Raw genomic sequence first — 20,445 nt, forward strand, 5'->3', positions numbered from 1 at the left:
ACTTTAAGCATAGAAAAATATAAGTTAATCATATGAATATAATAGAGGGAAACATTCCACATGGGAAAAATATATCTAAAAACAAAGATGATGTAACTTAACAAACGAAAGCGTTGGTATGTTGATAGAGACACAAACAAAAACACACTCACACTCACAAAATTCAAGCTTTCGCAACCCACGGTTGCTTCATCAGGAAAGAGGGAAGGAGAGGGAAAGACGAAAGGATGTGGGTTTTAAGGGAGAGGGTAAGGAGTCATTCCAATCCCGGGAGCGGAAAGACTTACCTTAGGGGGGAAAAGGGACAGGTATACACTCGCGCGCACACACATATCCATCCACACATATACAGACACAAGCAGACATATTTAAAGACAAAGAGTTTGGGCAGAGATGTCAGTCGAGGCGGAAGTGCAGAGGCAAATATGCTGTTGAATGACAGGTGAGGTATGAGTGGCGGCAACTTGAAATTAGCGGAGACTGTGGCCTGGTGGGTAACGGGAAGAGAGGATATATTGAAGAGCAAGTTCCCATCTCCGGAGCTCGGATAGGTGGGTGTTAGTGGGAAGTGTCCACATAACCCGGACGGTGTAACACTGTGCCAAGATGTGCTGGCCATGCACCGAGGCATGTTTAGCCACAGGGTGATCCTCATTACCAACAAACACTGTCTGCCTGTGTCCATTCATGCGAATGGACAGTTTGTTGCTGGTCATTCCCACGTAGAAAGCTTCACAGTGTAGGCAGGTCAGTTGGTAAATCACGTGGGTCCTTTCACACGTGGCTCTGCCTTTGATCGTGTACACCTTCCGGGTTACAGGACTGGAGTAGGTGGTGGTGGGAGGGTGCATGGGACAGGTTTTACTCCGGGGGCAGTTACAAGGGTAGGAGCCAGAGGGTAGGGAAGGTGGTTTGGGGATTTAATAGGGATGAACCAAGAGTTTACGAAGGCCCACGTAAAATATAAGTTAATGCATACGAGTAGGATAAAGATTACAGTAAGGTCCAAATACAGCATCAGTCGTGTTTATTTTACACTCGGTCATCTAGACTAAATATCTAGACGCAGTATTGCAAAGTGATAAGAGAGGGAACGAGCACGTAAAGTCAGTTGTAGGAAGAGGGATCGGTGGACTTTGTTTGTTGGAGAATTCTAGGAAAGTGTAGCTCGTCCATAAAGGAGGCCTCGTGTTCGAGATCCCGGCCGGATCGGACCGAAGGGAGACGTCGACAGTGTGCTGCTAGATCTGGTAGTGGTAGCTTCGGTCGTCACGTGACTGTTACGGAAACCCTCTCGTGAAACTAAATGGGGATCAGGAGGAGGAAGGTATTCTTTTTCTAAAACACTAAAGAGAAAGTTTAGAGAACTGACCTTTGTGACACACTGCAGAACAGTCACACTGCCACGGACAGCATCTCGTGTGAGAACCGCGGAGTCGAGACGAGTGTAGCTGGGGATCGTGTGGAGGCGTGTAGCGGTCTCTTGCCCTCACTCCGTTTGTGAGTGGAACGGGAAAGGAAACAGCAGGTAGCAGTATGACATATTCTCCGCTGTGGCTTGTGGAGTACGGGTGCAGATGTAGATAGGAGTGAACCCCATATATGTTCTTTGTGTAAAGGGGAGAAAAACGTCGCAGGGTTTCGGTGTTTGCAGAATGTTACCTTCTATTTGTTTTCCAGTGTGCTTCTTATGGGTGAAAGATTACACTCAGTACAATACCTTGGAGCTGTTGCTTGTAAAACAAATTGCATTGCAAAAATGTTGTCACAGGAATTTTGCCTTTTTTATTCCTAAACATATTGTAGAGTATACTCGAAGAGATCAATGCGTAACTCTCAATTTCAATATTCTTGTCAAATATGTGAGCTCAAATATAGCCCAGTATATATTGACTCACTATCTCCTTATATTAGACACTGTATAATTGTCTTCATAGTCTCTATTGGAAATTAATTTGGCTCATCCTGTCATTTTTGGTAAGTGGCATGTGATTGCCCGGAACGTGGTGTAATGACTGAGCGCAGTGGCCGGAATTTCTGCATTGTGAAAGCATCTCGTACAGAAAATTAAATTGTTACTGTATCGTGGAAAATGTGAGGCCGTAAAATAAGCACATAATTTACAGACGTTTACACACGATTGCAGTAGTAGTTACGGGGGCCATTTTCAGAACACTGTGTCGAACATTAGTGTTGCTCGAAACCTAGAAAAATTACCTCGTGCTACTAGGCATGGGGTATTTGCGAGGGTAGAAAGTTCTGCTGTACATTTCCAACTGGTTCTCAATTTTTAGAGACTTTATTCTGTCATCCCAGCTCGGTGCAACGAACGTACGTTCGAACCGTCTGCCTTCCACCTCCTGCAAGTACCTCATGAAACTGGCCTCTCGTGGTGCAGTGGGAGTCTGTCAGAAGTCGATAGGACTGCCCCCGCTGTGCGCGGAGTTCTGCCACTTCTCATTTCGTGCCGTAGGTACACTCGGGTCTCCTGCACACATGTCAGGTGTAACAGCCGATCGGCGCACGTGCCGGATCCTTTCCGGCTGCCGTGTCGTAACTGTCATTCCCACAATCTCTCGAACGTGTGTTAGTAACTTCCGCGTGTCGAGTGGCACACTTTGTGAAAATTAATTGTTAATTTACTGTCGCCAATTTACTCACATAATTTGGTACTCCCTTTAGTGTTTCTAATTCTACTTACGGAATCCAGAATTTGCCTTCTGCTAGAGATAATTTAACTTACGCACCTGCAGATAAAGTGGTTGATTCTGAGGTACAAGGCGGCGAGTGTTCTATTCGGAGAAATTGTGTACTGTCACAAACGGCGTGACGTACCGCCCGTCCTGTGAGACGCCAGAACGAGATTCGAGACTCGACCCGGGATGCCGGACGGTCGGTAGCCGTAGACGGCCACTACTTTCCTGCCGTCGGCCGAACACCGGTGACGGAGGCTAGGCTACTACATCTGTGTAGTGTTAACAAATTTGTGTGTATTGGTGGCCTCGGCTTCAGATTAACTGAGCTGTATAATAATGCTTCGTGTTCAGAGGGGTGTGTCAAGTTGGTGAAATACACTACATCTATATCTACATCCATACTCCGCAAGCCACCTGACGGTGTGTGGCGGAGGGTACCTTGAGTACCTCTTTCGGTTCTCCCTTCTATTCCAGTCTCGTATTGTTTGTGGAAAGAAGGATTGTCAGTATGCTTCTGTGTGGGCCCTAATCTCTCTGATTTTATCCTCACAGTCTCTTTGCGAGATATACGTAGGAGGGAGCAATATACTGCTCGACTCCTCGGTGAAGGTATGTTCTCGAAACTTCAACAAAAGCCCGTACCGAGCTACTGAATGTCTCTCCTGCAGAGTCTTCCACTGGAGTTTATCTATCATCTCCGTAACGCTTTCCCGATTACTAAATGATCCTGTAACGAAGCGCGCTGCTCTCCGTTGGATCTTCTCTATCTCTTGTACCAACCCTATGTGGTACGGATCCCACACTGCTGAGCAGTATTCGAGCAGTGGGCAAACAAGCATACTGTATCCTACTTCCTTTGTTTACGGATAGCATTTCCTTAGGATTCTTCCAATCAATCTCAGTCTGGCATCTGCTTTACTGACGATCAACATTATATGATCATTCCATTTTAAATCGCTCCTAATGTGTACTCCCAGATAATTTTGGAATTAACTGCTTCCAGTTGCTGACCTGCTATATTGTAGCTAAATGATATGGGATCTTTCTTTCTAAGTATTCACAGCACATTACACTTGTCTACATTGAGATTCAATTGCCATTCCCTGCACCATGCGTTAATTCGCTGCAGATCCTCCTGCATTTCAGTACAATACACTGCCTCACAAAAGAGCGAAGCATTCAGAAGACACGGTTCGGTGTCGACGTAATTTGGGACACGCACATGGCATTGGCACTTTTCTTCACGTGGAGAGAGAGGAGGATTGCTATCGTCCACCTAATGTTTGTCATCAGCGGAGTAACTCTGTCATCTTTTTCTTGCAGGATGCAGAGACAAGCGTGTGGCTCCACTCTTGAGAGACCTGATTCAGACAGAGAATTTCCGAGTTGTCGTCGTGGACGACGTGAACGCTGTCGAGGCCTGTGGAGCCCTCAAGGTAAGCTCAAATCGTGGTGAGAAATCGTAACTGCCTCACGAACACTACGTGCACAAGATTCTTACAACTACACTGTAGTGCTCCTGCTGTCGATGTAGCTGAAGGTGCAGAGAATTTAACTGTAATTGAATTTTACTCAAAATTGATGAATTTATTGCAAAAATTTAAAATTATCTTCAAGCAGAAAATGAAACTTTAGCTGTATTTACCTGTAATCATTTCTGTCTGTTGTAGGCACTTCATTATTTTCAGAAAAGTTCAGGATTTTATTAATTTTGAATAAATTGTATGCAACAGTTTTTTTTTGTTTGTTAATTAAATATGCTGTCAGTTATTCTTGTGTTTATTTACATCCTTTTGAACATGTAATGTTTCAACTGACTTTTCCACTCTGCTCATGTAGCCACAGCTCCACACACTGGTAGTTACACTATGTCTACCCACTGAAATACAACTCAAAGTGCTGACCGTGCTCGAACCGCATTTCGTCGACGTATCCCACCGAAACTCTCAGCACGTAGTTAAAATAGAAATATGTTACGTACAAAAAAAAATACAAACATTTAATGTGGTGTGTAAATTTGTGGCAGGAAATGGATTTTGAGTAGAAGGTGGGTGTGGGGGGTGGGGGATAGATTTAACTTCTGGGACGGACCTACAGACTTCGTCAGTGCTCGGAAGCTATGTTGGACTTCTGGGATGGGATCACTGTGACAGAGCTTTTTTTGTGTAGTGATGACCCTTCCCAGATGGCTCCCTGCTCGTCGAATCGATTCGGAAAAGTATCCCTCTCCGTAACTAAAACCTAGTCCTGCATCCTTTTCCCTAAGTGTTCCTAAGCCACAGAATGCCCCGAACATCCTAACCGTAAAAATCCCCTTTCCTAGATCCCACCCTCCTTTCACAGTGACCTTCGACAGCCTGAAACTGCAGAAACAAATCTCCATTTCCAAGTAGCCCTGAACCATCTCTGGTCTCTGCACACGAAACGGCTACTGTGCTGTCGTCCCAGCTGCCTAGACTGTCTCCCCCAAATTGAAAACATTGCCTTCAAACACCTGGAAGAGCACTCTAAACACAGGCACAACCTCCATAAATTATCCACAGTGTCGAGATCCTGCTGTCACCGACTGCCACCTGTCGAAACCTGTACTTGCCCCACCCTGCCCCCTCCCCAGTCGTTCGTTCGTAGCACCCGAACCCTGCCTTGCTCAACGTCATCTGTCCCATCCCCCTTAACTCTCTCCCAGCATACCATCAAACCCAGAACGTAAACAAACCCAGAATGCTGTTGTCAATCTATGCACCAAAAATCTTAAGTCTACAGAAATCAAACAATGGAGAATCCAGGATGGAATGTTAACAATATTATGAAAAGGAAAGTTGCCACTCACCATATAGCGGAGATGCTGAGTCACAGATAGACACAACAAAAAGACTGGCACAAATAAAGCTTTGAGCCTGTAAGGCCTTTGTCAAAAAAGACAGCTGTGTGTGTGTGTGTGTGTGTGTGTGTGTGTGTGTGTGTGTGTGTGTTTGTGTGTGTGTGTGTGTGATGTTTTTTTTTTCCAAAGGCCTTACGGGCTGAAAGCTTTATTTGTGACAGTCTTTTTGTTGTGCCTATCTGCAACTCAGCATCTCCGTATAAGGTGAGTGGCAACTTTCCTTTTCATAATATTGTTAATTCTACAGAAATTTGAGTCTGTCCACAGGCCTCACCTCAGGTCCCACACTCGTGTTCTTCCAGCTGGACTCGTCAAAGACCTATTCTCCTTCTCCTGATCTCCATAGTGAAAAACACTTCTTGCTGTCAATCCCTCCACCCAAAGCCAACCTAATCCCGACACTGAATCTTGCCTCTCCCAGTTGTTCATATCATCATGCTCCCCTGCTCCCACCTAGGCACCTCGTGGTCTCCTTCCAACTTCACCCCACCATCCTCCCCCAGGTCTCTTCCCAAGAAAACAAACCTCGCAACAGACAAAAGCACTGCCATTCCCGACATCAAAACAAAAACAAACATCGTCCTCCCTGCAGAGACTAGCTCCAACGGTGATGTGATGAATCGCAGTGACTGCCTCACAGAAAATTTGAGAGTAATCCACCTATGACCTTTGTCATAGTGACGGTGTCCCAGAAGTCCAGTGTAACCTCCAATTTCTATTGAAATTGTTACACCCATCCCAGAATCTGCCCCCCACCCCCCACCCCCACCCCTCTCCTGAGTCCATCTCCGTCCGCATCCCAATGACCTCTCCACATGCATCTTCTACGTGCTTCCCAAAATATACAAACCTGTGAAGCCTGGACCTTCTGTTGTAGCTAGTTACTGTGTTCCCACACATCAAAAAGAGTATTGCATCACTCCAGTTCCCAGAACTCCTGAAGCTAGACGTTGACTGTGGATATTAATCACAGACACAGTCCCTTTGACTGTTCAGAGATGTCACTAAACCCACCCAAAGATGTAAACAATCGTGGATGAGCAGCGACTATTAGATGGAGGGGTCCACCAGGAAGGAGGTACACAACTTGTATTGTCTGTAGTTCAGTCATGCCTAGACGTTCAACACTGTGATTCGATCGCGTTCGCAATGTTGCTTTGTGCCAGGAAGGGTACTCGACAAGGGAAGTGTCCAGGCGTCTCGGGGTGAACCAAAGTGATGTTGTTCGGACATGGAGGAGATCCAGAGAGACAGGAACTGTCGATGGCATGCCTCGCTCGGGCCACCCGAGGGCCACTACTGCAGTGGGTGACCGCTACCTATGGGTTATGGCTTGGAAAAACCCTGACAGCGACGCCACCATGTTGAATAATGCTTTTCTTGCAGCAATATGACGTCGTGCCAAGACTAAACTGTGCGCAATAGGCTGCATGATGCGCAATTCCACTCCCGACGTCCCTGGCGAGGTCCATTTTTGTAACCCTGACACCGTACAGTGCGATACAGATGTGCCCGACAACATGCCGAATGGGCCGCTCGGGATTGGCATCGCATTGTCTTCACCGACGAGTGTCGCGTATGCCTACAACCGGACAATCGTCGCAGAGGTGTTTGGAGGCAACCCGGTCAGGCTGAACGCCTTAGACACTCTGTCCAGCGTGTGCAGCAAGGTGGAGGTTCCCTGCTGTTTTGGGTTCCAACAGTTTGGATGACTTGAAGTGTTGAAGTATGTATGCAAACTTCCACTTCTTTTATGAGACGACTTACTCGAGATGTTCGGCCAAACTTCCCTGCTGACTGGCCTGCTGCTGCAAACTCTTTCACTCCTTCTCCGAAGTATGCTGCTAGGTACAGGAATTTCTTAAGACTCTTTCTACCTATAAAAATAAGTAGACATACCAAGTTTCATTTGCTTCAATTAATGACATATATTTTAACTTCTGACATTTTACAAATTCCAAACTTCACATAAATAAATGCCTCTTGTGTTTCCAAGCATTAGAAACAAAACAAGTTACATATGACAGAAAGTTGGCTTAAAAACCATGTTCATCCTCAACACGAAACTATACGCGTCTGTCCCTTCACCGAGGCTAAGACAAAAGTTTTTAATGGAGCTTTTTCAACTGTTCATGTTACCATAACAATGGTCAAAATGCAATTAGAACAGAGTAACATAAACACTCCATGGTTCTTCTGCCCACTTTCACTAAACTTCCACAGATCAACCGACAAGTACTTGTCGGTGCAGTTTGACCGCCGCGTCTACATTCTGCTCGCGACTCGTTTCCAACCTGCACACACAAACATGTGACACACAGTAGGTAGGATTCCACTTTCTCGCACTCGTATCTAAAATATCGTGTGTTTGAAACAGTAGAAGGCAGAGTGGTTCTAGAATTTGTGCAGAAATTTTTGGAACACTACAGGGGTGGCATTATGTGAGGCCAACGTACACTGCTGGTGGTCACGGAAGGCTCCGTAACGGCTCTATCATAAGTGAACGCCATCCCCCGACAGATACTGGAACCGTATCGGCAGCATATTGGTGAGGCATTCGTCTTGACTGATGACAATTCGCACCCCCATCGTGCACATCTTGTGAATGACTTCCTTCAGGATAACGACATCGCTCGACTAGAGTGGCCAGCATGTTCTCCGGACATGAACCCTGTCGAACGTGCCTTGGACAGATTGGAAGGGGCTGTTTATGGATGACGTGACCCACCAACCACTCTGAGGGATCCATGCCGAATCGCTGTTGAGGAGTGGGACAATCTGGACCAACAGTGCCTTGATGAACTTGTGGATAGTATGCCATGATGAATACAGGCATGCATCAATGCAAGAGGACGTGCTACTGGGTTTAGAGGTACCGGTGTGTACAGCAATCTGGACCACCACCTCTGAAGGTCTCGCTGTATGGTGGTAAAACATGCAATGTGTGGTTTTCATGAGCAATGAAAAGGGCGGAAATGATGTTTATGTTGATCTCTATTCCAGTTTTCTGTACAGGTTCTGGAACTCTTGGAACTGAGGTGATGCAAAACTTTTTTTTATGAGTGTAGAAAATTTGCTAATAGTTGATATTTATTTATTTTTACATGACCAGGTGATACACTTAATTGTTGGTTACATAATGTCCATTCCATAATTAAATCTATAATGATTTTGTCTGAATACAAAAATGATAAATTTAACATTTTGATACCACACCATGATTTAAAATGGAGAGACCAATATGCAGTAAAACAAACTCGCACACTTTAAACAAGTTACAACACACAGTTTTACATAATGTTGCTGTTGCTTCCTAATTATGATTTATCTGTGTATTGTCTTATGGCATCATATCAAATTTTAGCTTCTGGCAATTTTTTGCACCTCTTGTTTGTTTAAATCATTTTTGTATGTATGTTTCAGTGTCATTACTGTAGGAGATTATTGCTACACTAACTGAGTTTGGTTGCGCGTGTTTACACTTTTCTTGTCCTTCCTCACTCAAGAGTATCTGTCTTTATTTGTGGCCAAAATGAGAGTGCTAGAGTGTTTTCCTCTGACCTGCACTCCTTCTGAAATGTGACATTTGTTTTCCCTGCAGAACATCATTGCAGTTGGCGTGGGGTTTGTGGACGGGCTGGGTTACGGCGACAACACCAAAGCAGCCGTCATCAGGCTGGGACTCATGGAGATGATAAAGTTTGTCGACGTTTTCTTCCCCGGCTCCCGGCTGTCCACCTTCTTCGAAAGCTGCGGTGTGGCTGACCTCATCACAACCTGTTTCGGCGGCAGAAACAGGCGCGTCGGTGAAGCGTTTATCAAGACTGGAAAGGTAAGCGGCATCCTGTGGCTGTGTTTGTTTAATCCTTTGTGAGGACTTAGCGTCGGACCAGTAAGATCAATAAATATGGCACTGCAGTAGTGGGGTATAAGAATTTTGAAAATTATGTAACTGTCGTTGCTGAATATTTAGAATGTAAACATATCAAAACAATTTGCTGGTTGGGAGTGGGGCTGAGTAACTGATATACGACAATACTTTCTAGACTGCAGACGAAAAATTGCGGTCGTTCCGGTGTCGCACTCGTGAGAGTTACTAATGTGACAGATAAGAGTGTCTTACTCGAATATTTGATCTCCAGTTGTCTTCTGGACTAACACTAGTACAGGTATTGGTGATGCAGATGTTTTGGCTATGCGACTGTTCAGAAAGTGTACCACAGTGTAGTGCAGTGAATGCGGTTGGTATTCCGGCAAGGCACTTTGGAACTGTGTCCTAGTGTGTGGGGTCCCCACTGTTCATCATTTTTCTTTATCAAAATATATTTAATTTCGATCTTCCACTCGTACTGATATTGGTGTACGAGTTTTGAGTGCCAAAGTTAGGTGTAAGCCAATGTTTTTCCTTGTACTTGTCAATTTGTCACATTGTCTTTTCAGTTTCTGGAAATTGACATCAGTAATTATATATGACTATCATTAATATTTATTCTTCGGTAACATTCCTGTAACTGGTTTACTGACACATTTATTCTTCGGTAACATTCCTGTAACTGGTTTACTGACACATACATACATACATACATACATACATACATACATACAGACTGCACATACTTGTGCAGTCATTAGCAACTGCTAACTTTTATTAAATGAACACAAGAGATTCAGTATTGTTAACTGACAGTGAGATCACGCGAGGGCTCTTTAAAACTCAATCCGTCACTTTCACTCAGGTTCAGTCAGGCAGATTGTGTTGCCGCGTTGCACCACTGAAAATGAAAACTCTACTACTGTCGACTTCTGACAGTAAAGACTTGTGGGGTCCTGGAGAGCAGCTGGGCTGACTCCTTTATAAAGTCAGTGCCGGGGCTTTGTACACTTACCTCCAAATAGTGTCAGCTCGTCCATTCGAGAATTATCGAGCAGCTGGTGAGAATAGACTAGTTACATAACTGTGGAAGGTGAAAACAATTAAACCCTTGGAAACCTTCGTAAACACTCCATGGCCATCTATAATACTGAGAAAAAGCCCAATCGGTGGAACACAGCATTAATCCAGCAGCTATACACACTGACTCGGATAATTGTCGGGGGATATCTGTGCTTCGTGTTGGGTATGACATTTCATCTAGTGTAGCCACAACACCCAGAGGTGGAAGGACTTCGATCAGTAGCCGAATGATACTGTCAGTATGATTTTAAATGAGCCTGACTGCCACTCGACACTTTCTCTGTGGCGAGTATCGATCGGCCATAACGGGCGTTATTTATCTAAAATTATAAATACACAAATTCGGGAACAGTCTCGCTGTGAACTTACCTAATATTGAGGAGGATCTTGACCGGAAGAAACCTGGCTCGATTAGATAACCGGTTGCGAGTGGAATGTGAAACATCGAAGAGTTCAAAATGAGAGTTTGTGTCACCTCGGTCATTCTCCAAAAAAGTGTACGTCCGTTTCTGTCGCGAGTAATTACGGAAAATACTTAACAAATTCAGTCTACCAGATACAATGCACTTGGCTTTCTGCTCTTAGTAACTCTTGTACAGTGTTTTGTTAGTGATTTGTCTTGCTTATTAAGCTTCCAGACTTTCAAATTTTTTTCTGGTGCAATCCTCAACAGTCTCTTTCCTTCTCATACCGTCTGGGAAGTCTCCCCTGACATGGGATTCTGGGTATCTTTTCCAAACTCTCCTCATTTCCTAAAACTCGCCAGTCCTCTTTCTTCCCCTTCAACCTTCTGCCAGAAGAAGGAGCATCTGGCTTTGAAAGATTGCATATTTACTTAACCTTTATACATGTTTCCTCCTGCTGCCGTGTGGTGAATAGATTATTTTGTTTTATTTTGGAGATATGACAACATAAACAGTGAAGTGTATGGAAAAACTAGGTTTTGCTTGAAATGGAGCGCAAATTACCCAGTTCATTTATGCCCAGTGTTTCATAATGAGAGCACATAGCAACTTCTGATAAACTTACACATATTTGCAAACCTTTCATAAACTTTTTAAAGTCAAATATTTAACGCATTATCTCATTTGTAAAGTAGACAGACATTTGAAACTGTTTTCTACAAGGTATCCGATTCTTTAAAGGATTGGTGGTTGGGGGAGGAGGAGGAGGAGGGGGGGGGGGGGGGAGAGGAGAGAGAGAGAGAGAGAGAGAGAGAGAGAGAGAGAGAGAGAGAGAGAGAGAGAGAGAGAGTGTGTGTGTGTGTGTGTGTGTGTGTGTGTGTGTGTGTGTGTGTGTGTGTGTGTGTGTATTTTACACTCTTTGACAATGTTGCTGTGTGTGTCAAATAATTGCAGCTGTATCGATGAATGTTTCAGTCAATTGAAGAACTGGAGAAAGAGCTACTGAACGGACAGAAACTACAGGGACCCATCACAGCGGCAGAGGTGAACTTCATGCTCAAGAGCAAAGGCATGGAGGCGAGGTAGGTTCCAGTCTGGAACAGTCAATAGATTAACAGTCCAAATGAATACCTTCAGTTACAATGTGACTTTTTAAACATTACCGCTACACTATTATGGATCCTACAGATGTATTTTCACGTGTTCCTTTTCTTACAGCGTCAATACGCATTTTTGAATGTTTTCTTGGCTTTGGTGTTAATAAAATTGATGCAGTTGTATGTATAAAGAATGTTTAGAGAGCAGTAGATTATTGTTACGGGTAGAAGCATTTCTTTACAGTACAGCAGCCCAAACTTGGGTGAGAAATACATAAAATTGTGCATTATAGTATGGTGACATTCTCGAAGAAAAAAGATTCTCAAACGGTTATCTGCAGGATAGTTTTTGAGCTTTTATCTCGATATGTGTTGTTTGGATTACCTAAACTTTTTGTCGGCATTTCTGAAATGCAAAAGACGTTGTCGACAGGAACGTACGGGACGACTGTCGTTAAAGGTACACTTACTGACGCTCGGCTGACGGTGCGTAAAAATGGAATCGACAGTTCTGTCTGATGCGAGAAAGCGTACCTTCGTTGTCACACTGACGACTCCTTAACAGAGCAGATCTTAAACAGTGCTAAAACATAATTCCTTTTAATGGTACCACAGTATAAGCCATTAAATTTGGCACTAGTTTGTCAATTTGACAGCTTCTCCCTCAGCTAACTGCTCAGTCGTCCTCACAAGTGGAACAGGTACTATTAGTCATCTCTCAGAGTAGGAATCTGCATTTCTCGGAATTGGACCTGCTGGTAGTGCTGCGAAAAAAAGCTCCTTTTTAGTGACAAAATATACAGTGAACAAAATGAATGTTGCTTATTGTTTTATTGTCATTACTGGATGTAACAGGAAAGAAAACTGATTTTGTTCTGCCAGGTACAGTCATAAGAAAACAAAAATAAAGAAGGTGAATAAATTTCCACTCGATACACACAAACAAACAACCAATATGAAACCTTGCAAAAGATTCCACTGCAAACACTGCAGTTTCTTCTCACTGTCACCTCGCATAACTCATTCTTTATGAACCAATAGGCCCTCCTCATAATTCAGATTGTAGTCGGGCATACTCCTCATAAAGTTGTTCAGATAAGCCTGTGATAAGCCTCCACAGTGGCTCCTTTGAGGTCTCTGCCGGAACAGGATGATCACGAGCTGCTCCTTTCGGCACGGCATGCGCACCCCGTATGTATTCGCCACTGGCTGCCCGTGACGGTACTTCCCGACCTCAGCTCGCTCCCAATGGAGGTTACCCCAGCTTCGGTATACCGCTTGCAGTTTGTCAAACTTAATTTGAAGTTCATTAATAGGATCTTCATTTATACAGATGGCTCTAAGACCAATGACGGTGTCGGGTGTTCTTTTATTGTCGGGGCGTACAGTTTCAAATTCTGGCTCCATGGCCATTGTTCGGTCTTCACAGCTGAGCTCTTTGCCCTCTATGAGGCTGCTCTTTACATCCGCCGCCACCGACATTCTGCTTATGTCATCTGCTCTGATTCACTGAGCACCATCCAGAGCCTCGGCGATCCGTATCCGGTTCACCCTTTCGTGCACCAGATCCGCCGCTCTCTTCAGCAGCTGGCGGACGATGGTTCTCCGGTTAGCTTTATGTGGGTTCCTGGCCGTGTCGGTATCCCTGGGAATGGAGCTGCAGATGCCACGGCCGAGGCTGCGGTCCTCCAGCCTCGGACAGTTTCTCGTTGTGTGCCTTCATCTGATTTTAGCAGGGTCATTTGTCAGCGCATTTTATCGCTGTGGCATGCCGATCAGTCTACACTTACTGAAAACGAGCTTCGGGCCTCGAAACATCTTCCCGCGGCTCGGACGACCTCTTCACGCCCTTCTCGGCGGTAGGAGGTCGTTTTGGCCTGGTTACGAATTGGACACTGCCGGTTCAGCCACCGCCATCTGCTGATGGCTGCGCTGGCGCCGTTCTGCCTGTGTGGGCAATAGCTGACGGTCCGCCATGTGTCCGAATTTTAATACACTGTGCATTGATCTTGGCCTGCCGTGTACTCTGGATACCATTTTAGCGGATGACCCAGGAGCAGCTGCCCGCATCCTTCGTTTTATCCACTTGGCAAACCTGTCTAAGAACATTTGACTATGCTGTTTTCTTTTAATCCCTTGCCTGTTAGTGTGCCTTTTGTAGTGTTGTCCTTTTTAAGTGCTGTTTTAACATTTTGCCTTGCAGTGCATTCGTAATTTAGTCTGGGTGCTAAAGAACACTGTATTTGTGTGCCCTAAAACCACAAAAAAAAATATGAACTGGTACTTCCTTACCCAATTACCAAATCATTTATGCGTGAAATATGCAAGGTAGCACCCAATTTTGAGTGTATGTTATTACAGTCGTTATCTGGAGAGGTGGGCTTCACGGCAGTTATCAGAGAAGTACTTGTACTACAGTCGGGTAATGCGTCGTGATATTGCTCCGGTTATGTAGTTGTAACTTTGAAGCTGTAAATTTCAGTGAGAGGTTTTGTCACAAAAGTGAATGTTCCTTCTCTCGTTTTCAGATTCCCTCTGATGACGGCCGTGCACAAAATCTGCACCGGCCAGATGAAGGCTGCGGACCTGCTAGAGAATGTCCGGAATCACCCGGAACACATGTAAGTTCCTCGCTCACTCGCTTCCCTCGCTGGTGGTGGGCGACGGGCGGGCTCTTTCTGTGGCACTGGTCACCCTCTTTCTTTATTTTCCCACACGGGCGACAATTACCCCCTCGCACTGTGTACGCTTGATGGCAGGTGTCAATAATTTGCAAAATTTGTACCTTTGCTGGCCCTCGCACATTTGTGATGTGTAAATGTAATGACACTCTGTACTTCTTGTTTGTGAGTGTCACACGTGGTAGTGGAAGACATTTGAGGCAGGGAAAGATAGGTTTCTGCTTACCCTAAAGATGACATTTTATAAGTTGCAGAGATACACAGTTGAGACAATTATTCTTAATTTTGCCTGTCTGCAACTTAACGTGTCATCTGTATGGTGAGCAGAAATCTATCTTTTCCTACACTGTTGCCTTTCCGAGCTGGAGTTTCCGTCGCTCGAGATACTGTAGTGAGAGTTATCGGTGACAAAAGTTTTGAAAGGTGGCACGATGATCCGCACGTAGTACTGAAAGTGTGAAGGTTAATATGTAACGGGAGGATTGGAAAATGGAAGGGACACAATCCTCTCATTATTGACCTCTGATCTGAGTCTTACGAAGTGCAACAACTCGACCTGAAGGTGTTAACGTGGAAGAGAAATTTGTGCACCGCATAAAAGAAACGAGAAAGCCCGATGAAAGCAGCTGAAGGGTGACTTTGTTGACAAATTGTAATCTTCTGTTTCATAGCTGCATACATTTTGCTCTCCAGACTTGTTTTCATTACAAGCGGACATCGAATGCACAGTGAGTCCGTCATTACGAATGACAGCAATGTGTACCATTATAATGCAGGTGGCTGTGGCGACAACTGCAGATATTGCTACATCTGTACACATTGCAGAAGAGCCTTGATAAATTTGTAAGACTTGGAGATATGCCTTCCATTGACATTTGAGGCATGGCTGGGCAGAATTGTCAGGGAGAGCAAGAAAAAAAGCAGGTGTGTCATAAGTTAACACAAACATTTGGCCCCTGACATATACTCATTGTTGTTGTTATGGTTTTCAGTCCAGAGACTGGTTTGAGGCAGCTCTCAAATTCATTACACGTGTCAAATTCAACACTATTTGTGTCAATACCTGTGATCATTTTTGGTAAGACATTATGAAAGATAAACACTTGTGAAACTGAAGTAACTGCAAGAGGGAAAGACACACAATTGTAAATCCGCCTGAGAAAAAGGACGTTACAAATTTACTATTGCAAATATGTGTTTGAAACAACTGTTCTAGAGAAGAGTACATTTTGAAATATTGGTACATTACAGAGAATCGTGTCAAACCTGTCAGAATTTTACTAGGCTGAGACGAGTGTTATGCAAAGCTGAGACGTAAGCTAAAGAAAAGGATTCGGAGCCAATGGAAATGGCAGATACTGTGTGTGTTTGGGGGCCATTGTTAATTCTAAGAAGGCTTTTGAGATGGAGATGTAGTACGAGTTTAGTCATCTGGTTTTGCTAGAAATGTAATAGAAACAGAACAGTAATAACGCTATCTTTAGTAAAATATTACATTGGTGATAAATGAATGTGTCTGCCACTTACACGTGGTGTGTAATGCCTGTTTGTCATTATTTGTATATTTTCACTTTTTCAACAGTGATAAATCCAGGGCAGAAGAATAAGAACACAGATAGGATAGACTGCTACTGACCAAATAGAGGAGGCACTGCACCACAGACAGGCACAGTGAAAAAGAATGCTGTAAACACTCAGCTTTTGGACAAAGCCCCTTGCCAGACATACAAAACTTACACTCGTTCACATGAACACAACTCTCCCACACATGTGGCCAGGCACTGTGACTGTGTGAGTTTTTTCTATGTCCGATGAAGAGCTTAGTTTGAAAGCTGAATATTTCTGTTATTACTTTTTTTTGCACCTGCCTGAACTCCTTTTGTCTATTGATATATTCTAATAAACAGTCATCTTTGCAATTGTAGCACATTCCAAGCAGGTCCCGCACCAAGCAAATGATCTGGCAAAGTGAAAAGTAATAAGCAGAGTATTTCATAAAACAAAGATAGCTGTTACTCTATTCTTTTTATTTTTGATCATCTGTGAAGCCCATTACTATAAATCGGATTGTTCCTGTCTTTATACTTTTTCTTCGTTGGAATCTTTGCTCACGGTGTTTGTGTCTTGGAGCCCTTTGGGAGTTTCAAAGTTCCTCCATTATAAATTCTTATTCCTTGTGCTCTAATATTTCTACCATACCCTGGACGTCTTGTGTACTCGTAATGTGTTAATTTCTCCTCACGTATTGTATCAGTGTGTTCAAAGAGGATAGCTGTTCTTTTCAACAGTTTGGCATCCTCCCCATTTGAGTCTACAGCAGTTGGTTCTCACTCCTTTTATGTGCACTGTTGTCTCCTCCCCCTCATCCCCCTTCCCCCCTCCTCCCCCTCCCCCCTCCTCCCCCTCCCCCCTCCTCCCCCTCCCCCCTCCTCCCCCTCCCCCCTCCTCCCTTACTCCATGGTCACTCCAGTTTATCACCTAAGGATTCGTCTTTGACTGTAAGGTACAGTCACCATCAGATCAAATGTTGCAGCATAGAGATTTGTGACTCACTTCTACTGATATCTATGGGGCTCTGTATTCTGCAGTATTCATTCTGAAGGCGACTCCAGTGTATTGTCAAAACTGAAGACTAAAAGTTGTGATCTGGATAAATTAAAGAAATAAGAATGATTTCTGTACTTACAGCAGTCTCTGAAACAACAATCGTGTCACATTTTACAATTTATTAGATGTCCACACAAAGGAGAGAGAATAGTTTATATTGCAATTTAGGGAAGCTGCACCCACCTCACACAATTATCATTTTTTAATCATTTAGTTGAAGTTGCAATATACATTACTTAACAGACCGAGCGAGGTGGCGCAGTGGTTAGCACACTGGACTCGCATTCGGGAGGACGACGGTTCAATCCCGTCTCCGGCCATCCTGATTTAGGTTTTCCGTGATTTCCCTAAATCGCTTCAGGCAAATGCCGGGATGGTTCTTTTGAAAGGGCACGGCTGATTTCCTTCCCCATCCTTCCCTCACCCGAGCTTGCGCTCCGTCTCTAATGACCTCGTTGTCGATGGGACATTAAACACTAATCTCCTTCTCCATTACTTAATACTTGTTTTGGGAGTTATTGACTGCCATCATCGTCTCGGTTCCATTCACACTGTGTGTGAGGGGAAATAAAGATTGCGTTTGCATTGTAACAGTGGAAAAAATGTGGACGGTACCAGACTTCTGCCACACCACAGTGAGGGAAGAGAGACTAAATGCTACGACTATTAGACAGTGCTCTCGTAGAGGCAGCAATTTAATCTCTGCCGAGTAGTGTAGTGTATCGTAGTGTAGATGACAGAACTGTATTGTAGTTCTTTGTACTGTGTAGCATTGTGCCAAGAATCTGTGTTCTTACAAAACTGCAGTTCAAAAAACCAAAGAGAATGACTGTTATGCATCTTGTGAACTGATAATTGCTTATTTTTCTTTTTTGAATTGTTGCCATTTTTATGTAGTTTTTAGTTGTGCACGAGTGCCCGTAGAACAGAAATACTGACAACGAGTTGATGCTCGGAAAATGTTTGTAATTCCTACCATTGTAATTTTGTGTTTTATATGTATTTGGGAATATCTGAGCGTAATTTGTACCTGAATTATTTTTGTACAAAGTTATTGTATACTTTTACATGTTGGAAATTGACCCGGTATTTCGGGAACCAGTTCTAAAAGAAATTGCAGAGCCCGTAAGTATTTGTACGACAATAAGGCAGGGTTAAATGTCGAGTGTGTCTCTTGAAAGACGGTAATTGGGGTTTTCTTCTTCTGTTTCATTTTCTGGCAACAAGGGTACCCCCGCAAGTTTGTCGCTGTGTGAAAAATAAAAAAAGAGCAGTTGAAGAAACTTTGTAAAACTGGGTAATTTTCTTTTCTGCACGGGGCAATTCTAGACTGGCATTCGTAAAAGCTCTGTTTGTGAAGGCGCAGGCTGCCTCCAAAAAATTGTCAGTAGTCTTACCTATCACAAAAATACAAATCTGTCTGAATGATGTTGTAGATTCTGTGAACTTGTGTTACCCTTAACATTGGTGTCACCCTTGCAAAGTTGTATCCTCTCTCTTTTCAGGCAAGAACTTTGCAATACAGGACTGTAACCATCTTTTAAATGGTGTAAGAAATTATTTTTTGAAAGTTGTTGTGAATTGGCAGCTAAATTTACTTTGTACAGTGATTCTTCTTGTGTACTGAAAGGAATAAAAATAAAATAATTTTAGTTAAATAACTTTTTTATATGTTTTAATACAAACTGTTCACTTAAGACTAATGATGTGGTGGTGTGCTCTTTATCTTATTTCTTCTGCATCTTTGTGCTTTGCTTGAAGTAAACCAATTGTGGTGAAGGTTTCTTTAAACTGTAGCTAGTTTATAACTGTAATTTACGAGGTGTACAGTATTTTGACCTTAGAGAATGCACAAATATAACATTCAAGGAAAGTTCCTGTTAGAATAGAAATACTTGGTGAGTAAAGAAGATCACTCGCTGAAAGGCAGAGGCGTCGAGTCGTTAACGAGCACGGGTGAAAAAAAGAAAACTAGCTAGTTTCGGAGTGATCATTTTTTTGAGCTAAAGTAGAAGACACGCGAGTACGTGTACACGTGTGTGTGTGTGTGGGGGGGGGGGGGGGGGGGGTATTCCGTCTGATAGCTTCCCCTTCTTCTGTCCTGTCACCCCCTCCCAGTTCACGTCCCCGAGTCACCTACAGTGTGGCACTGAAACCCGTTCTTCGTGCACCCACTACTGCTCCCTCCCACATCCCCAGCTGGCGAGCCGGCTGCCTCCCTCCGAGCCACTGGGCACCCGCTCTCCATGCCTCTCCCCCCTCACCCCCCACCCCGCTCCTCACTCAACACTACCCCTACGACGACCTAGTCCATCTTTCGATATGCTGTGCCGGCGCTTTCCGCACGGCAAGCGGCAGTGTTTGAGGGCACAGTTTGTGTGTGTTCGTTTCGCTCTAGCTGACTCGGTGCCCCTGCCTTTCGGTGAGTGGTCTCCTGTACTCCTAAAGGATTCGTGAAAAGTTGTGTTATTTAATTGATCAATGTGTGACGATCAGAATGTTTGAAACGTACTCTAGTGCAACACAAAATTTAGAACCCAGAAGGAAAGAATGGATTCTCGAGGCGAATATGTCTCGTAGATTTGTCACAAATTGGAAAATATTGTTTCTGGTAAGAGTAAATCTTGTTCAGACCATTTATATTACTGAATAAATAGCCTACGAGCTTAGCAGATCTGGTATGTCATTGACGCTTCAAGTTTTCTGCCGGAGAAATGATTCGTAACATTTGTGCCATTTTATTAAGATTTGAGTGGTCAGTGTGAGGCTAGTAATCTCGTACAAACGGTTGTATAGTGCCTTGAGTGAAGCCGCAGGAAGTTGCCAAGTTGATGTCTCTCTTAATTGTGGCAGAGAAACACTAGTGGTAGGTCTTTTCAGAATTGTATTTGGAAAATTTGAAGCGTATTTCGAGAGACATCTTGCACTATTAAGAGACTGTGCACACTACTACAGCCTAAAGCTAAAACGATATGTTTAGTTTTTTCTTTTTATTTGTTTATTTTTTTTTCTCTCCAGTGTTACTCGAAGTTGAAGTACAAGCAACAAAGATTAGCACAGACACAATTCTTCTGCAATACGATAATGCATCTACTCTCTCGTCGGGGGGAACAGTGGCAAAGTTG

General features: G+C 43.8%; 1 protein-coding gene across 2 annotated transcripts in view; it reads left to right on the forward strand.

Annotated features, from left to right (window-relative positions):
- LOC126428468 (glycerol-3-phosphate dehydrogenase [NAD(+)], cytoplasmic) overlaps positions 1 to 20,445 on the forward strand; it is a 110,925-nt gene that overhangs the window by 37,387 nt on the left and 53,093 nt on the right. For both annotated transcript variants that reach the window (XM_050090404.1, XM_050090403.1), the window contains exons 5-8: positions 4,020 to 4,132; positions 9,179 to 9,409; positions 11,911 to 12,017; positions 14,561 to 14,653. In XM_050090404.1, the coding sequence (XP_049946361.1) occupies positions 4,020 to 4,132; positions 9,179 to 9,409; positions 11,911 to 12,017; positions 14,561 to 14,653 (544 nt within the window). The remainder of the gene's footprint in view (positions 1 to 4,019; positions 4,133 to 9,178; positions 9,410 to 11,910; positions 12,018 to 14,560; positions 14,654 to 20,445) is intronic.

This window comes from Schistocerca serialis, chromosome 12 (genome assembly GCF_023864345.2).
Source record: "Schistocerca serialis cubense isolate TAMUIC-IGC-003099 chromosome 12, iqSchSeri2.2, whole genome shotgun sequence".
Taxonomy (NCBI): Eukaryota; Metazoa; Arthropoda; class Insecta; order Orthoptera; family Acrididae; genus Schistocerca; species Schistocerca serialis.